Source organism: Falco cherrug, chromosome 13 (assembly GCF_023634085.1).
Source record: "Falco cherrug isolate bFalChe1 chromosome 13, bFalChe1.pri, whole genome shotgun sequence".
Lineage (NCBI taxonomy): Eukaryota > Metazoa > Chordata > Aves > Falconiformes > Falconidae > Falco > Falco cherrug.
Window position 1 is genome coordinate 9,272,229 of NC_073709.1, and position 19,873 is coordinate 9,292,101.

The window sequence follows — 19,873 nt, forward strand, 5'->3', positions numbered from 1 at the left end:
TTAATAGTCTGCTACTTAGGATTGCTAGAGTTGAGGTATGGAGCTAGAAAATTTACTGCCTACTACAGGTGTTATTACAGATAATAATATACTTGTGAGTGTACAATTCAGCAGAGCACCCAGTATGTAACTAGTGTAACTAGTGATCTCTGAATCATTTCAGGCATTTGTAGGAGATTTGCTGTATTTAATTTTGGTGCCAGCAACAGCTTAGTTACATCGACCTTCACTGTCTAGGTGTTTTAAATGCACGGTCTCCAATCCCACCTCTTTCTTCTCAGATTAAACTTTATGATAACATGTAAAAAATCAACAGTAAAGTAATGCACAATGGCAATTAACCATTCATCCACTGACCATTTAGTTGGCTGAAATTGAACTTCCTCATGATGTTCAGTCAATGACCTATATCCCAAAGTCTGGATTTGAAGTGCTGCACAAAAGCATCATTATTACTGCTCTCCAGAAGCAGCAAATCCACTTGTTTTAGTTATTTCAATGCTGAGACCCTTTCTCTACTTTGTGGGACTCTAGGGTTGGATCAAACGTTCTTTACTCTCCTCATTTTAGTTTTCAGATGAGACGTCACTGTGTTCTTTTGAATTTATTCTCCCAGCCTTATACTAACCTTGAGCTATTTGAAGACCCCTCATTTTAGTCATTCATAAACTGGAGAATATGGGTTGCATTCTGATTCCTCATTCTTTAGTGCTTTACTACTATTGATGCCTTTTACTACTAGTTGTTTGTATTAAGGGTAGCAGGTGACAGTGGTTACCTGTTTAAATGCATGTCATACTGCATAAAGCAGCAGCAGCTGAAATGACAGTTCCACACAGAAGAGTTTTATTTTGGAAGGATTTTTCAGTGCAGGATATGAACTTCGCTGTTCCCTCATCCATAAGAGAAGTGACAACAAAGTGTTTCTTAATAAAATTTATAAACAGAATCACCATGCTAATTTTCTCCTCCGGGCTCAAGTGCATTACCACATCGTCACAGCTTGACAAGCTACAATGTCAATTGAATTGCCACAGATGACCATAAGTATGCTCTTAGCCCATGGCACATGTAAGGTAAGATGACTGAGCTTAATCCTTGAATTTATCTTCACGCTGTATGCACACAGCTGTTGTGACTCATGTGAAATATGACTTGACCATGTATTTAACTCATGCTCATAAAATGTTTTTCATGGTAAATAGTTTACCCTAAAAGAGCAATTAGCTTGAGGTAGGAGTGCATGTATAGCATTTTTCCCAAGGCCTGCCTACACTCACATGTTGAGAGGCAGCCCTGCATTCCTTCTCCCTCACAGGGCAGTAAGTCTTTCCAAAGCCTAAATGGTTTCTGTTCAACCCTGCTAACAATTTTCTCCTTTTTTTTTTTTTTTTTTTTGGTTTCCTTCAAAATCTTTATATTCTGTCTTGTGGGCAAAACCTTTTTGTCTTCACACACACACACACCCCCCAGAAAACTTTGTGAATCCAGGATTGAACAGCCAGTTGCTACTGAACTCAAAATGTTTTAAGGATAAAGGTGTTTTAATGCAGTATGAAGATCAGTAATACTTTAGGTCTGACAAGTACCATGAACTTGCAGTTGTTCTTAATATAATGATTCTATTTCAGCTTGCTGCATTACATAAATAGATAATCTACTTTTTGTAGTTCATCCATCCCATAGGCAGCAATGTATTAATGGGATTTATATGTTGGAAGTCTTGCTTTATAATGTGTGCAAAAATGTCTTGTGTGTCTTTTTTTTTTTTTTTTTTAACAAAGGACACTTTTTTTTCTGGATTAAATTTTGTTATATTTGAATTGGCAGGTTGGTTATTACTAGCCAGTATCTCTAAATGCCATCATATTTTGCAGAAATAAAGGAATTACCTCTCTTCCAAAGAATAATCTGATTAGCTACTGAATAAAAGTTGGTTTGAGAAGATTGAAACTAAAAAACTTTAATTTTAAAATGGAAATTTTAGACTATCTTCAAGACAAAACATTTTGTCCCCACATGGTTGTAAATTTCTAGAAGCTCCTCACAACAGGGTCACTAATTCCACCAAGCAGGATGTCTGTGTCTCTCTTATCTTCTTTTTTTTTTTTCCTTACCCCCACTCCCTCCCCCCCCCCTTTTTTTTAAGTTCCCTTAGAAGTATGGAAAAGGTCACTGAAAATATGATTAAAAGCATTTGTAAAAGCAGAACAGAAATAGAAGGCCAAGATCATAGGTGTTTTGGATACTTCCTCAGATCTGAGGAGTACCATGGTAAAGCTGCCCTATTTCAGATGGGATTTGTTGTGTATCGGTTAGTTGCTGCAATGTATTACACAAGACTTCCAGAAGCAGAGTCAGGTGCAGTGTAGGTGAGTTTTTAATGCTGCCCTTCCCTTTTTATAGCTCTGTCTTGCAAGAACAGAGTATTGTGGTTTCTATTTAATCACCTCTGAAATAATTGTCCAATTACACAATAATATGTTGCCAATCTTTTATAAGTTTCACATTTCAAAATAGACAAGGGAGTGGTGTTGAAGACAGATGCAATTGAGAACATTGGTGGAGAGGAAAGAAAATGGAAGATACTTATAGTGGTCAGTAACAACCGCAGCATTGAAACTTGAAGGTGTATATATATATATATGTTCAATTTATGCTCTTAAGGTATAGGTTGAACCACCTGATACGGTGTCAGTTCTAAATGTCTCTCCTAATCTGTAGCATATTGCAGAAAAATATTTGCCTCAAGATCTAACATGTAATCTTTGATGAGATTAAATGTATTAATCACAAGTTTCTGTTCTATATTTTCAGAAGAATGGCATATCAAATGGAACTCTCTACAAAAAAACATTTATTGAGCACTTTGAACAGGCACCAATGTATGTTGCTGTTCTTACTTTCCTGGGTTTTGGAGTGGGAACAGTATTTGGCTACCTGCGAGATTTTATGAGAGCCTGGGGACTAGAAAAACGTAACGTTGCTACTGAGAGAGAACAACAAAAAGTATGTATGAAAAAGACATTATGTATCCACAGCTGAGTTTTCCCCTCCTTTCAAGTTGTGTAGAATAACCTGCCAAAGTAACAAGGCAGACAACTTTCACCTTAGAGAAGAACATTCCATAGGGATGAGAGGAATGACACACACTGCAGTATAGTTAAACTTGTGTGTATGAATATGTACCTATACATATGTAAAATCGTAATTTTCAGCCAAAGAGATGTTCACCTTGTTCTAAGTGTGTCAGAATACTCTAAGCAAAATAGAATCTCAGTGTACTAGGTCAATCCACAGAAAAAGAAAACTCAGAAATGCCTTATTGTTAAACATATTATCTCTCCAGATCTCTTAAACCCAAATTTTTCTTTGTCCCATCCGGCGGTCTTGCTTTGTCCATAACTAAAGGCAAAGCTAACATCTTTGTAACTGCTGACTTAAGTTGCTGAACTACTGGACACAGAGTATTCAGGAATCATTGTACCAGCACAAAGTTAATGTAGCCTGAATTCTTTTGAGTCCTAACTTGGAAATTTTTTCATCCCGCATTCTTCTAAGTGAAACTTGCACCTCGGCAAGCTCAATTGCCTTCCAACTTTGTTTAGAATTTTTTTTTAATTTTTTTTTTTTTTTGCTCCTCTTTCTCTGTGCAGTTTGAGCCATCATTTACAGTAAGTAGCACCTGACATAATGGAGGGAAAATGCCAATAGTGTTACTGTTCCACTTACAAATAAAATTCCCCAATTTTTTTCTTGTTTTTGCTTTTCAAAGGTGCAGGCACAACTTAATGAAATATCATAGTATAGTCTTTCTATAAGTGTTCTCATGGAATACCCTTTTCAATTTGCTTCATGATTTGGCCATTTGTTGAGCTATTTTGATTGCAGACATGCCAGCTAAATCTTTTTGCCATCCACCGTGGGTTACAAGCTCATTTAATTCTCCGGTCTCCCACATATGTAACTACATGCCATGTTATTTTTTTCATTTTATTGTAACCAATGTCTAATATGGCTATATTGGTTTTTCACATAAAACTTTGTTGAGATTCTACACCATTCTTTTAATTTAATTTCCAAGCAAAATCCATAGATAGAAATCAGTTGTCAACCAAACTAGTTGTCTTCACTGGCTGTTTGCATGTCCAGTCTCGGTGAATAATGCCCAGATCAGATACATTGGACTATCTTTAATCTTATGTATCCAGCATTTCATGAAATCTAACGAGTTGTTTATCCTAGTTCTGCAATCTGCTCCACACATAGCAAAATGCCCAAGCTGAAACATTTTGTTTCTCCGAGTGAAAGAATCATGAGTCGTTTCCAACTTTCCAAATATTAGACTGGAGAATTAGGCCAACTTGTTGTTTGTTAAAGAGAAACAAAAAACTCACAACAACAAAACCCCACCTCCTAAAAAAGCCAACACTGTACTTCCAGGGAATTGAAGTAAGATATTTGTTGGTTGGAGTTGTTTGTAACATAGGAACACGTGGCTGTTAGAGCTCTCTGGTTGCTAATGAATCAATTTTTCCTTTTTAATGGGACTGACTTGGGTACAAAGCAGACATTTCCCTAGCAACATAACCCTGTGCATGTTTTCAAACCAGGACTTTGTGCCACTTTATCAAGATTTTGAGAACTTTTACACCAGAAACCTCTATATGAGAATACGGGATAACTGGAATCGTCCAATTTGCAGTGTCCCAGGGCCACAGTTTGACCTCATGGAACGAGTTACAGATGATTACAACTGGACATTTAGGTGAGTCAGCTTACACTCTGCAGCTGTCAGCTTCGTAAGAGTACTTCCAATACATCTGCAAAGCACAGAAAGTTGCACCTAGCCCCTCATACCTAGATGCCCAACTAATATACATCAGCATATGCTTTTCTGAAATCAGTGCTGTGCTGGTAATCTCTCCCTTTCTTCTGAATATTGTTTGGAAATGCAGTATGGAAGGGACAGAATGCTATCAATATGGATATTTGGTGTGTCAGCACAAGTAAGACTATGTACGCTTCATTTAGAACAGCAGATATTTAGTCAATATTACAACAAAAAATTGTATCCATTGATTACGATTTAAATCATAATTTCTTGCATTGCATAAATGTGGCTTCCTACTTACGTAGTGAGGGTTTGGCAGTGAGTTTTAAGCAGTTCACAGCTTTGAAGATTGATTGCAGTGTATCGCAACTGTTACTGAATTAAATAAATATGGAAATTCACCACATAGACAATGTGTAGGTTGACTATATTTCAGCTTATTGAGAATGTATCATAGTGTTTCCTGCAATATTTTCCTCATGTTTAATTTCTGTGTGTACATGAACACTGATGACTTTGTGGAAGCTGTTGACAATTTGCTTGAAAAAATAGGTCTGTAAGTTGTTCCTGAAATACAGTCCTAGGTTCATTTATTTATTTAAATCCATAGAAGCACCCTTTCACCTAATACCAGTATATTGCCATTTACAGCTTGGAATCTGGAAAACATTCTGATGAAGAAGCGGTATTTAGTCAGGAAAACAGAAAGGCTAGAAAAACATTTGGAACATTAAAGTATGAAGATTGTGAATTCCCAAATAGGAATTAGGCAGTGGAATAAAATTTGGTGGGAAAATTTTGGGGTTTTTTCTTTTAGTTTGGGGTTGGAGGGAAAGTTGCACTATTTAAGATTTTCTTTAATTATAGGTTTACAGGAAGGACTATCAAGAATGTAATCAATATGGGTTCTTATAACTACCTCGGCTTTGCAGAAACGGATGTTAACGCTTTGAAAACTGTGACCATAGAGTTACAAAAATATGGGACAGGAATCTGCAGTACCAGACAGGAAATGGGTGAGTAAACAGCTAGATGGCCACCAATGTTTCTGTAACTACATGCTTTTTATTACAGATATCTTGAAGAAATTGGATACTTAGAGAATTTTAGTCACATCAACAATTACTTGTTTCACTGTTAAAAATGATGCTGTGTTTTATTCGTTATCACATGAGGATTTTTTTAAAAAGAAAAAAATGTTATTGGGTTTTGGAAAAGCAAAAGCTAATTTGTCATCTAATGGCCTGGGACTTTTAATGATAGAAGTAGCAGGCTTGCTTTTTTAAAAAAGTAAAATAAAGATTGAGACTTCAAGAATTATCCTAGGGCAAATTTAATTGCATCACAGATTTATATCAGTTAACACATACAGAGTGTTTTGATTACTAAAATGAGCTTTTACATATTTTTTTTTTTTAATGTTCTAAGACCACATTGTAAAGTTTTGTGTGACATTAATGGACACAATGTAGACATTTCTAGTGTGCCTCCAATGAATAAATTCAGGAAGGCTCCATCTGATGTTTTAGGTTTATATGTCCTTTATGATTTGGTTTTTTGGTTTGTAGGCTGTGTGTAGTATTATCTACAGTTGTATATTTTTACACAAAGCTGTGCATTCCTAATGATGCAATCAGCCTGCATTTCAGAGAAAACTGTTTTGAGCTGTAGAAATGCAAGGGGAGATTATTCTTCAGTCTTTGTCTTTCTTGGGAGCTATCAAAAGAGGAAAAAAAAGAAAAGAAAAAAAAAAGTAAAAGAAAAAGGTAGGCTTCTCAGCATGGAGAAGTCTTTTATATACTTCATGCCACCCCAGTCTAGGAACCTGAAAAAATGTCACTTTGTATCTCTCAAAGCAAACTATTTTCCTCCAGATATCTCATGGAAAAAGTATTGTATTTCATTTAGGTTTTTATTTAAAGTCTCATTTCCAGACAAAAACATAATGCAAACCTTGTCATCTGCTTCTTGTCATCATGGTTTGATTTCCAGTAACAAATATGTCAGTGTCACCATTCCATTCAGAGAGGGTTTACAGGTTGACCCTACTTTCCTTTTGTAGGCAACCTATCTGGGGACTGCAATATATTGTTTAACCTGATTATATGCTTGACAGTGGTCACCATTACTAGTCATCTAAGGTATTAAAGGAACATTTTTCTCTGTCTTTTTCTCTTGGATTCTGTTTTGTCTGAGAACATTTCAAGTTGTTTTCAGTATGTCAAAGAATATGCCTGGTGTGACTTGTTCTCAAAAACCTTATGCAAAGATTTGATTCTGTCTTCAAATGTTAAAAATCTTATTAGTTAACTTCATTTGGTCTGTTGACAGCCAATGTATATTGATTTCTAGGACCTTCTCTTCATCTGAACTCCTGTGCAGTACTTAAAGTTATCTTGATAGATTGAGCAAAGCTTTAGATTAATTCTAATTGCTTTCACAACAAATAATCCCACTCAGGCTATTCACAATGCAAGAATGCGCTACAGATAAAGAACACTGTATAAGTCTTGTCAGTATCAGTCTTTTAGGGAGTGAATTTCAGAGAGCAGCTTGGACAACAAGACATTAAAATAGGGAAGCAGGGTGTTAAGACCTGGGTTAGATGGTGTAGATGCGCAGTCATAGCGTTTTGTCCTAGGCAGCTAGCAGAGACCCTGTGCTTGTATAGTCAGTGGAGAGAGGTTGCTCCACAGAGCAATTCCGAGCAATTCTTACTTCACTGTCCCTGGCTGTGTTGGAGCCTGTCTACCACCAAAAGCTGTATAAACAACCTAAGGAAATTACCTTCTTATTAGTAGTGTGGGTACCCTCTTTTCTTTTTGCTTTACCCTCTTGTGCTGCTTCAGCTCTATTCTGGTTCACAGTTGAGCAGATTTGAGAAATCCTATCGGAGTTAAATCTATATATACATATATACTTTCAAAAGATAGGTAAGGAAGGGTCTATATGAAATGTCTCATGTTTTGTAATTATCATTTGCTATCTTCATCTTAGAAAAATAGAACCGAATGGTTTTGTTCCTGGGCAGATAACATTTCAAAACTTCTGTCATTATTGTGTGGCTGAGCTAAAGGGATTTGAAGTAAAAATGAAGTGAGCTATAGGAGGCAAGGCTATAAATTGCTTGTGAAGTCTCAATCCGAGAGAGCACTTGTATGTATTTATAATTTCAAGCTAATTGATTTTGAAAGTACTGTTCTGCTTACGTGCATTTAAGTGTCTGGCATGTTTGGGGGGTTACCAAGATCTCTCTCAAAGCTGTGATAGGTCTCTCTTGAGAAGGATCATTCCACTACTTTAGGAAGATTTCAGAGAGGGGAAGACAAAGAAGAAACAAATAAAAGTAATGCAAGTGTTGTTTGAAAGACTAAATGATAGTAAAACTGTCTTTTGTGGTCTCCTGCCTAAACTTCTCTTTTTAAAACTATGCAGGCTATGGAGTGTCTATGAAATACTGTCATATGAGAATGCTGCTGCTCTCAAAATAAGTTAGTACGGACGTTTTAACATGGTGGTTTATATTTTGACAAAACTGTGTTTCAGTAAGGAAACTTAGTGAAGCTAAATCTTGCTAAATGTAAAATAGTTATTCTACATTCCCAGAACAGTAACTTAAGACTGTGTGTAAACACAGTTTGGAAACCAACTTCAGTGAGAACTGTGACGCCCTGCTCGTGCTTTCTGTAAAATAATAATGCACACACCACTTGAACATGCTTTTGTGGTTGAACAGGGATGGCTAGGAAACTGATAAAAACAGTGGCTGCTCTTCTGAGATTTGTCCTCCGTAAAAAGATATAAGGCTTTTCACTCCATTTTTAATTCCATGCTCTTTTAAAATAATAATAAACAACTTTCTTAGCATCACAGTTACATTTAAGACACATTCCTGGGGCTTTTGTGGGACTTTCAGTCTGAAAAAAAAATATTTTCCTTTTTTTTAAGACCAAGCTAACTACTATCCCTTAGGAGCAAGATCTTTGGGTTATAAGTGGTAGTTCCATGAAAGCATTAGCTTATTGTTCAGTGGTCAGAAAGCAAATCAAATACTAGAAATCATTAGGAAGTGAACAGAAGCCAACCACAGAACCTCAGTATGCTACTGCATAAAGCTGTGGTTGGCTGTCGTCTCAAGTACTCTGTGCAGTTCTGGTCAAAAACATTTAGCACAACTGGGAAGTGTCAGAGAAGGGCAACAAGGATCATCAAAGGCCTCAAACAGCTTTGGGTAAAAAGCTATTGAGCTAGCTGTCTTCAGCTGTCAGAAATGCCTATCAGAGCCCAAAGGAGGACATCACGGAAATCTTCAAAATTATGTGTGGCTTGGAAAGAGTGGTCAGGGTTGGCTGTTCATTGTCTCTTCCACTACAATATTCTACAGGCCATCATATGAAGTTGGTAGAAGGTTTCCATCTAAATACAGGAGGCAGCTCTTCACACTGGAGGCTGGCAGACCCAAGGAACTCATTGCAAAGAAGTCTGCAGATCCTAAAACTTTACAGTCCATTGCATTCCAGGGGACACTGGTCACATACAGAGGACAGATCATCGACAGTTACTAGAAATACCAAAAAACTGTTTTCTGATTCAGGATATCATTATGCTGAAATTAGTTAGAAGCTGGGATGCTACTATATATACATGTTCGTCCTGCTTTCATTATTCCCCACTCATCAATACAAGACCACTGTCAGATGAAGTATTATGGGCAAAAGGGACCTTTTGTGTGGCACAGTGCATCTAATACTAGCTGTTTAGCATTATTTTCTGTAATTAATTGTTTAGTATTAATTTATATTATTACTTATGTGCCTATGGCCATTACTGTGCAATCATTAATACCAGACCTGTGGACTAGCAAATCATTGTCCAAATTTGGCTTCAATCAGGAACGTGCACATACTTATATTTTCTGTAAAGTTGAGCAGTATTTGCTATAGAGGTAGCATGTAAGGAAATAATAAAGCAGTAACATGGATGTTTTCAGTATTTCTGAGGACACTAAGATCAAAAAGGCATTAAGGGAAGACACTTGTAAGAGATCAACACAAAGAGCAACAAGAGAGTTGCACATATGCTTGGGGCATGTCTTCTAAGAGCAGTAGCTTGGATGAATGTGGGAAAGTGGTTGTTTGCAGATGGTAGACAAAAGGCAAAAAATGCTGATATCATGGTCTCTTAGAGAGGAAAGACTTTTCAGTTCTGTGTGGTGCATGGGATGGAAGGATCTTGGCAGCAAAAATGTAGGCATAAGTAAGACCCTTCAGAAAATCTCAGAGAAGCTGGATATGTAGAATGAGGATCCTCTTGGTCAGAGGGACAGGCTGGGAGGAAAGATAGAGCTGTTCACCTAGAACGGTAAGAGTATTTTGAGCACATCTGAGAACACCAAGGGTAAACTTACCAAAGCCAGGGGGAAAGATGCTGCATAAACAATGTGAGATGTCAAGAGAGGATAGAGATCTGCACCTACCATATCTAACAAAACTGACCATGGCTGTAATCTAAATTAAAACAGCTTTTGTCCAACAGCAGTCTCTCCTGCAGGTGAAGAAAAAGTAAATTTTTTTGTTTCTTTGGCTAGTTTATTATAAGCCAAGAAACCAATCAGGGCATCACAATGCAGGCAATTTCATTTTCCAGGGATAAATACTGGGTCTGTCAATAGTTCTTAAATATTAAAGGATTTATGTAACTGGAAACCAGCTATTAAAGTAACGGGAGCATTTGGAACTTTAGGGTATTTCATGTAAACTACTTCCAAAATTTCTCTATGTTATGTTTTATTTATGTTTTGGTTGTATTTTATGTATTTTAATCTTCCTATCAGAAGTATTGTTTTCAGCTTAATGAAAATGCTGATTAATGGGTATCTAAATAAATTTGAAATAGTATGTATTCCTTCTATATAGTGAAAAGAATGACAACTTGAATGTAAAGTCCTTCTTTCCCATGCAAATCAATTTATTTAATGGCTGGAGTGAGAGTTGGCTACTATTGGAGGCAAGCTTACGAGCCTTTTGTCTGAGCCCATCGTGTCATTCTTATGTTTACAGTGAGCCTTTCCTAAGCAACGTAACCTAAAATTATTAAGGGAGAAACATGCAAATTATTATTTAACACTGTTTCCTGCTTGCTGATTGCAGGTGATAATAAAATCAGTAATGTTACACATTTTTAAAATAAAGCAGATTATCATGCCCTGAACACACTTCTAGGCTTAGCACCAGGGTGGTGGCGGGGCTGGTCACGTGAGCAGCTGGTAGTTCCAATGCTCTGTTTATCTAACTCACTATTATTCCTTATGGAGATTATATACGTGAGTAACAGGAGCAAATGTATCATTAGCACTGCTTAAGCCGCCCAGCAGGATTCCTGCCTTTTGAAATCCTTCTCCAGTGATTATGCCTTGGACCGAAAGACAAGACGGAGCCTGCACAGAAGGCTTGCAGGGGTGATTCATTGTGGAGGGCATGGTTAGGAGATCACCTTTGAGCGCCTGGCTTGCACTCAGCTGTAGGGCTTTTTGTTTGAAGACTTTTTAATACTTGATTGTGATCTGATTTCTAAAAAGCGGATCTGAAAACCTGTGCCAACATTAAAACTACAAAAGTAGCTCCATCTACTTCCTTCTATTAGGTTTTAAGGCCTAATATGAATTTCTAGCAGCATTTCAAGATGGTAAAAATAGTTATTCAGTCATTGGGTTTTTTATACCACTTCAATGCATTAATTAGGACCAGGGCTCATTTTAAACTCAGTTCTGTACAAGCACAGAAATAAATGGTCCATTTTCCAGTTAGGAGAAAAACATAAAGAACTAAACTTCCCATAACTTACAGTTTCCAAAGAGGAGCTTAAGGAGCAATAGAACCATGTTAATGAGAATTTGTGTGTGTGTGTGTATATATATATCTGTGTTTTGTCATCTTGGCTACTTTCTGATAAGGTATGGTATAAATTAGGAAACAGTTCACAAGAGGAATTTTCCTTCTTTGTCATCTCCTGCTAACATAATTCTCCTTTTTGCGCCTACCCTTGCATAAATAACTGGTCCAACTTATAATCAAAGAGTCAAGTTTGTTCCTGGTATTTCACCATTGCAAAAGTATGCCTTACAAAACATGATTAAGCTCTGGATAGTCCGTCTTCTGGCAGGTGGAATTGAAGGCATCAGGAGTACCTAAGGGTTGTGTAAACCTGTTCAAATGTCTCCAATATATGATGTTATTTATGTACATACAAATATTTAGATACTTAAGATACTGCCATCCAGGCTTTGTCATGAAGAGGCTGGACTTAAATTGTTACTTTTAGCTTGGTTTTTTATAAAGGAAAAAAAGGAAACAAAACAGGAAGATCTAAATTAAATTATAAGTTTTGTTAAAATGAACCTTTTCTTTTCTGAGAATCAGTAAATTACACAGGTACATTATTATATCTATGACACCTGCAGCATCTTTGTGGTATGAAAGCCCTGTTGACTAGTAAGAACATTAAGAAAGCTTGAGCACTTAATTTCTTTCAAATGCTTCCTCAAAACCCATTTCTTTTGGGGCTCTTTTATGCACATGCAGTGTTAAATGAGCAACTACATAACATTCCTGTGTCCTTCCCTCCCTCTGTCTTGCCAGTATATATCATTCTACAAGTTTAGGCTTTGCTCTTGGAGTGGGCTCTGTATGGTAGTGGTGCTATCGGCATCATCCACTCTTGTAGAATGGTGTAAATAAAACATTTTCTGCATCTCTGTTTCTTCATCCTTCTAATAAAACCTCACTCAATCTTGCTTTTTTAAAAGTATGTAGGTGTTTCAGTAATGTTATTTTTCATCTCTAACAAAGATCTTACCAGAGTGAGTTTGTGACCTTAAGTTTCAAATGTGGCAGGAAGGTTTAGGTATTTTATTCTGTTCCCCACCCTCCTAAGAATACCTCTGACAAACCATAATTTTCATACAGTAATGGTACTTATTCATCTTAGTAAGTCACATCAGTGATCCATAGGATTTCCAGTCGCTGTCCTTATGTGGAAGTAGCTTTTATGGGAATCTGTTATTTTTCTTTCGTTGACTTGTTGCTTATATCAGCTTACTTCTCCAGCTTTTGTTTAACTTGAAGGTATTTTCCTGTCTTCTTTGGGTCTTAGAATTCCAAACAAGAAATTCTATTACATACTGTTGCCAGTGTTGGCAGTTTAACTAGTACATGTCATTAGCACATAAGAACCTGAAAGACTGTATTGGGCAGACTAACCAGTGGCATAAACCACCTTGTCCAAGCTGAAAGTGTCAAATCTAAATAATGAACTGTATAGATCATGGGAAGTGCGTTTTCAGGCTTTATCTGTCTAGTAGAATGACAGTGACTTTCAACCCAAAAGCATGGTTAAAACTATGAAAGCCTGCCAAAGCACAGTGTATTTCATGTTCCCTGTCCCCAGAGTGCAGTGGCAAGTTAATGGAGGGAACTAGGTCATCAGATTTTGAAAAGGAGGGCATTTGCTTTGAAAAGTGTGGAAATTTGTGGAGGTGGTTAACATCGCAAAAGTCCATTTTTTATAAGATCTTCAATTTTACTCTCCATAACACCTGTACAATCCCAGAACACAGTAACACCTGCTGTTCAGCAGGGAGAAATAACAAGATATTTTAAGGGCGATGATAACCTGACTTGAGGCTGCTAAGGTTGTATTCAATGAAGACCAGTGTAATTCCTGCCTTTCTTATGTAGCTTGAGATGTTAGCAGCCTGTGCCAGTGGAAGTTCCTTTGGATCAAATTTGCATGTGTCTGGTAGTGCTGTTTTTACTTGTTGGGGTGGTTGCTGTAACCAGCTGAGAATGCTAGTAGATAACCTTCGTTCCAGCAGAGCATATTTGACTCCTTGTTTCCGCCACTGGTCCACTGGAGAGAAGTGATATAACTGGTGCAGTTTACATGGTGTCCAGGGACTGACCAATACCGGAGAAATCTTATGATATGGTTAAATAATTGCATAATTTATTCAATAAATTCCCCTTTTACTTTAAACCTGGGAAAATGCAAGCTGGTGTGCTTTATCAGCTCTATTCAATGTATATTGCTGTCACAAACCTCCCACTGTCAGTACTGATGTGTATTGTATTGCTTCTACCACACCTCACCTACCACATACATTATTGCCATTATAATTAAAGTAATTCAAAAGAAGGAGTTATTTTGCAAATAGTTGTCATTCAGGTTTTAGTTTTGCAAACCAAACCCTCATTGATTCCAATTTGTATTCCAGGATTTGTAGGCAATAACAATACACAATATCATCTGCATTCTCTGCTAGGATTAGTAAGTAATAAGTAGGAATCAGTCAATTTCAGAATGTCTCATTCTTCACCGTCACAAAATCAATAAAAATAGGTCAAAAATGTGCTGTTCCTTTCTGGTTCATCTAATATATGCTTGACCAGAATAGTCTGTAGTGAGTCAGGCTTTTCTTGTTTGTAAAAACAGAAAACATATGATGTAACCCCAAAAAGCAATTTAACTCCACCCCAGTAGTGTTGGATTTATCCCTGGGAGAGTCAGCAACAATTCTGTCATGCCTTAAGATGCCTGTCTTGCAAAGCACATACTACTTGTTTCTCATGCTTGCACAAACCTCCTCCTAATTCAAGCTGTGACCATAGTGTGGTTGACTTCAAGCTTCCATTTCAGACTTCGTCTTCTCTTTGTGTGCCAATAACCCTCAAGTGACAAAATAACATCTGCAGGGAACACTAGGGCAGGTGATTATGCTGGAACCTCCAGTTGTCAATGAGTGCTGCAACCAGGTTGAAACCTAACTGGGCCCAAAATGCAAAAAATACAGAACTAACCATGCAAATACACCCTGGGACTTACTGGGCTTACAAGTTAAGATGTAGATTCTCACACACATCTTTAGTGAGCAGCTCAACTATGAAACACTGTGTGGTTTTGTATGGCTAAAGGAGTTTGGCTACTAAGCAGTAGCTGTGTGCAAAGCCAGCACGTATCCTTGTATATCTTGGGATCTACAAATTCAAAAAGTAGAAATCCTCAAAAAACTTTATGCTGAGTCAGCTCACATCTAATGGAGGTTCTGCAGAGCCAAATTTTCTGCATCATGTTACCTAACTTATCAGAGCACAAAGCCAGAGACAACCCAGATCAATGTACACCCAATGTGATACTAGTGCAGAGGTGCTCTTGACGCTCTGCCAGAGTTGGCTCAGGTCTAGCAGAGCCCAGGCAGGCTCTGTGCAAAATCATGGCGCCACTGTTCTTTGTTGTCCATGTAATACAGGTTTTTCCAGAAGCCACATGATCCTTGCTCCTTATCTCCCTGGGTATGGGAGAGTTACCTGCCTGCATGATATTTTTCACATTCTGTTTCCAAGTGAATGCCAGTCTTACTTTGGATATTTAACAAGAAAAAATAACAAAAACACTACCTCACTGTAACAAGCTGAGTTAGTGCTGTTGCTGAAACTGTAATGCTGCCATTCTTATTTGGTTGGTGTTTTTTTTATGAGCTTTCCTCCATGGTGAAGGTAAGATTATCTTTGTGACTCACCATTCTTGTCAAGACACTCTAGCCAAACTTCTGCTTTCCTCCATTCTTCTGCCCGTGGTCCATCACAGTGAACACAGATTTCCTATTTCCATCAGCTGTAATTCACTTTCCTTATATTATTGTGAGATCAATTTAGGCAGTGCAAGTGAGGTGAGATATTCACTTCCCTAATTTTTTCTTCTGTTCCCTGCTTACAGCCTTATTCATAGGGGAAATGCTCTGTCAGAATCCACAGGCCACTTTCTTTTTTTCCCTACAGATCGTCCTGTAAGAGTTCCTTCTGCCTTGGTACCTGCAATGCACAGCCAGGCAATCAAAGACTAGAGAGCTGGCAAGTTGAGATGATTCATTACTGTTCAAAGTTACTTGTTATCTGAATCTCTTAACACCACTCTTTCATTTGTTGCCTTTTTTATTTTGTCACCCTTCATTGTGAGTTGGGTGGGAAAGATACAGTTTTTGTTGGATAGCTGGAACACCTCATTTGTTTGGAGACTGCAGGCACTAATATTAGATCAGTAACGTGTGATAAAGAAGGCTCTCCAGTGTTGCCTTATCATTTATGTTTGACTGTTGAGAGGGAGGAAAAAGGAGAATTATCATCAGTTATGGAGAGTGGTGTGGCTTTCACCTTCTAAAACAGAAAAAGATGAAGAACACTTTTGGTTTTCTGTCCATACAAAATCATAATTAAGGATTTTGTACACATACCTAGGCACTCAAGAAAAAAATGGAAGAATTTTGTTGTCATTTGTTTTTATTTTCACATCCAGAGAGAACTCAAAGAATGCCCAAGATGTTTGTCCCACGTTTCCTATGAAAAGGAGGTGTTGCAGGGGGCGGAAATGGCAAAAAATTACTCTTCAGAATAAACTATGTCAAAGTTGTTGTTATGGGAAAAGGAAAGTTCTTCCCAAAGCAACTGTTTTGCTGCCTTAACAGCACTTGTATTTGTTAGCATTAGTTATAGTTGGTTTGCATCCTTGCTTTTTCTTGCTTTATCCCACATGCAGAAGATATAAATGGAAAACCTTCATTAGAACTTAATGTCATATAGCTTAATGACACATTTCTGGCCTGTTCCTTTTGTATGTTTTATGTCCTTAGAATAAATAATTTCCACAGTTTAATGAGATTTAAGATTCCCTGTGCTTATTTCTGCAGGCACCCTAGACAAACATATAGAACTAGAGAAACTTGTGGCCAATTTCCTTGGTGTGGAAGATGCTATGGTGTTTGGTATGGGCTTTGCAACTAACTCGATGAATATTCCAGCCCTTGTTGGAAAGGTGAGTACTTCCTTAAGGAATATACAGAACAATCATTTGTTAACTGTTTTAAGAACTCTTCCAGTATTCTGGGCATGTGTTAAGTGCAAAGGCTTGATTAAGGAACAAAGCTAGATACCAGGAATGCATGAGTCATAAGGCTGATGACGTTATGACCTTCACTATATGCTCCTTCATCATTTTTTCTAGCTCTGGGTGTTGCTTTCACACATACCTAGCGTCTGTTTAAGGATCAGCAATATGGTTGTTTAGCTTCTCTTAACAAAGTTGCTTCTCCTTAAAAAGTAAGCAAATGTTGCATCCCGTGTCTCAGGTGTTGTGGGATGAAGTATTCAGGCTACTTGCAGAGATATTGTCCAGTTGCCTGTGATGAAAGGTGATGATTAAAATATTTTTTTACAACACTTTCAGAATAAAGAAAGCACAGTGTTTAGCATTCCTGATGAACAGATCTCCAGCCAGCCCTGCAAAGAAAGCAGGCAGCAAATGCAAGTCTAAAGTTGTGACCGTGTGACCAAAAGTTGGGGTTTTATTTAGTGCTGAAGGGACTTCATCTCCAATTTGAGGTACCTAACACAAAGGCCTAAAAATTCGTCATCCTGTCAGTCACAGCTCCTGACATAACAAGCAGATAAACTGTGCCGTTAGCTGGGAAAGTGCATAGCTCCTCTTTAGTTCATGCAAGTGTGAAACAGAAGTGTGTCATGCAAGTGGGAGACAGTATTTTCTTCTTGATGGAAACAGAAAGAGCTCACTGTGTGGTGTGTAATTAAGATTTCTTCTGAAGTACCGGCATAGGGGTGCAGCTACTTCTTTACTCACTATTGAGGATGAATCCAGCTTTTGCAAGAAATTTCTAAAATACTACATGTGTACAAGGGTTGGGCAGGGACAATTGCTTCAGCTGCCCAGAACATGAACTTCAGTCTGCAATGGTGCTGGAGAAGTTGTCCAACAATTTCATAAGGAATAGATACAGAGAATTAATAAAGATAAATTTATGAAATTGCAGACATACATAACAGCATAAAATGCTTGTCCCTTGCTTACCTACAAAATAATTTCCCCCCACTTAGCTGGCCTTATGTGGAGACTTAGGCCTCTGTCAGAGGTGGGATATTTAGGTATAAGTGCCACAGATAAAGATATTACTATATACATTATAACTATAACAATTTAGTATATATTATATATATATTACAGATATTATATAATTGCCCTATGTTGAGGAGATTAATTTATTCCTAAATTTTCCTCTATAATTAAGCCTAGCAGCTACATTTCCTTGTCAAGATGCACATACTCTTGCAGTATGTTAGTTCTGCATACCAGATTTTAGGCAGGTTTGTGTATCTCTCATAGGTATAATCTGTGTTTCCAAAATAAAAAATTACTTAATGTTGTGTTGCCTTTTGAGTAATGAAACCACAGCCAAGATGTGTAATTGTGTAACAGAAAGCAGAGCTAAATTAGGGTTCCAGTGTGAATTTCTACCATGAAACCTGGCTCCTGTCAATATAATATACAAATTTATTTATTCTGCATTTCTATTTTAGTTTCCAAAAACAAAATGAATTTTCAACAGAGTTAATTGATGAAAAATTATACTACAGGTGAACTGTATATGCATTTACCAGAGAACAACTCTGTCTGGTGCCTAGGCCCCACCTCACATTTTAATAGAGGTGGGATTTATGAGACACTGATCTGTTCAGCACTTTGGGTTGCAGAAACAAGATCAGATGTCATTCCAGCCTCCTTCCACTATTGTCATGCCGTCTTTATAAATGGAGTGGTGAATAAATGGAGTGGTGACTGCATTTTCCCTGCAACACAAATAGACTGTAGAAAGATGGTAGAGGAAGCAACATCACTTGGTTTTACTTTAAAGCAGTCAATCTTTACTAGTGTTATTCACTACTTTCCAGTTACAGGAAATATTTGGCTCTTTTGCACCACCTGGGAATGTCTGAGAATCTGATACCCCACTTTCTGCCTGCCTTTGCAGTGGGTCCTTGGCACCTTCAGAAAAGTGGCAGAAAATCCAGTTCATGCGTAATACCTACAGCTTCATTGGTGCAATGCTATATCATAGACACACATGTATGCTGGCACACACATGCACATGTCAACAGCCTCCCAACTCATGCAGATGCTTATTGTACTCCTTCTCCACAGGGCTGCCTCATTTTAAGTGATGAGTTGAACCACACTTCTCTCGTTCTTGGTGCGAGGCTTTCAGGTGCTACTATTAGAATCTTCAAGCATAATAGTGAGTATTGAAGTTGGAAATATTTAGAGACAGAGTTGTTCACACCTCAAAGGCAAGAATGCTTCCTTTCAATGCTTGCTTTGCTGTCAATCCCAGATAATACTTTTGTCCAGATAGAAGGATTAACTATTAAACATTATGAGTGATTTTTGTTGGGGAAAAATTAATAGTGTAATACTGTAATTGCTATTGCACATGATTTGGGTCATCAGGTTGGATCTTAATTTCCAAATCCAGAGTCTTAATTTCATTGCTGTCTTTTTGACAGGCTGAATGACTGTGTGCTGTGATAAAGTTTTTATTGTTATTGTCACTATAGCCAAAATAGTACAAACATACTTATGGAAACATACTCCGTATTTCCTGCCTGTTTCTAGCAGGTTTAATGCAACCAGAGTTACATTAATGTGGCATTACTTTAAAACAGTTACCTCAAATTCCTAGGGGACTATACCAAAGATGCAGATCGTTATATCAAAAGCATCATCCCCAGTATTTTTTGAAGTATAATTTTAGTGTAGAAATCACACATTAACTTTGCAATCATATAACTATCTTCTAAAATACTTCTAAAATGCTTTTTAGCTTCTCTTTAGCTAATGATGCTGTGGTTACTGTCAGAGACATTGTGACTGGCTTTGATGACAAGAGCTTGTTCTTTTCCCTTATTCCCCATTGCAGTTCCCTTTTCCATCCCCATTGCTGCCACCAGGCAGTGATTGCCACACAAGTTATGAAGCTAGAGAAATGGTAAGGAATGAGAAAAGAGGTCTGATCACTTCTGTTAATAGCTAATACAGTCCCTTCTCTTTATTAAGTGTTCTGTTCAGCCCTGAGGTGAGCAAAAATGATTTATGCATATGCTGTAAAAGGCCCAAGGATCTGTTGGAATGAAAAGCACACTA

General features: G+C 37.5%; 1 protein-coding gene across 1 annotated transcript in view; it reads left to right on the forward strand.

Moving 5' to 3' along the window:
- SPTLC3 (serine palmitoyltransferase long chain base subunit 3) overlaps positions 1 to 19,873 on the forward strand; it is an 86,852-nt gene that overhangs the window by 31,031 nt on the left and 35,948 nt on the right. The window contains exons 2-6 of the mRNA XM_005445598.4: positions 2,818 to 3,009; positions 4,614 to 4,768; positions 5,702 to 5,850; positions 16,572 to 16,696; positions 18,875 to 18,968. Coding sequence (XP_005445655.2) covers positions 2,818 to 3,009; positions 4,614 to 4,768; positions 5,702 to 5,850; positions 16,572 to 16,696; positions 18,875 to 18,968 — 715 coding nt within the window. The remainder of the gene's footprint in view (positions 1 to 2,817; positions 3,010 to 4,613; positions 4,769 to 5,701; positions 5,851 to 16,571; positions 16,697 to 18,874; positions 18,969 to 19,873) is intronic.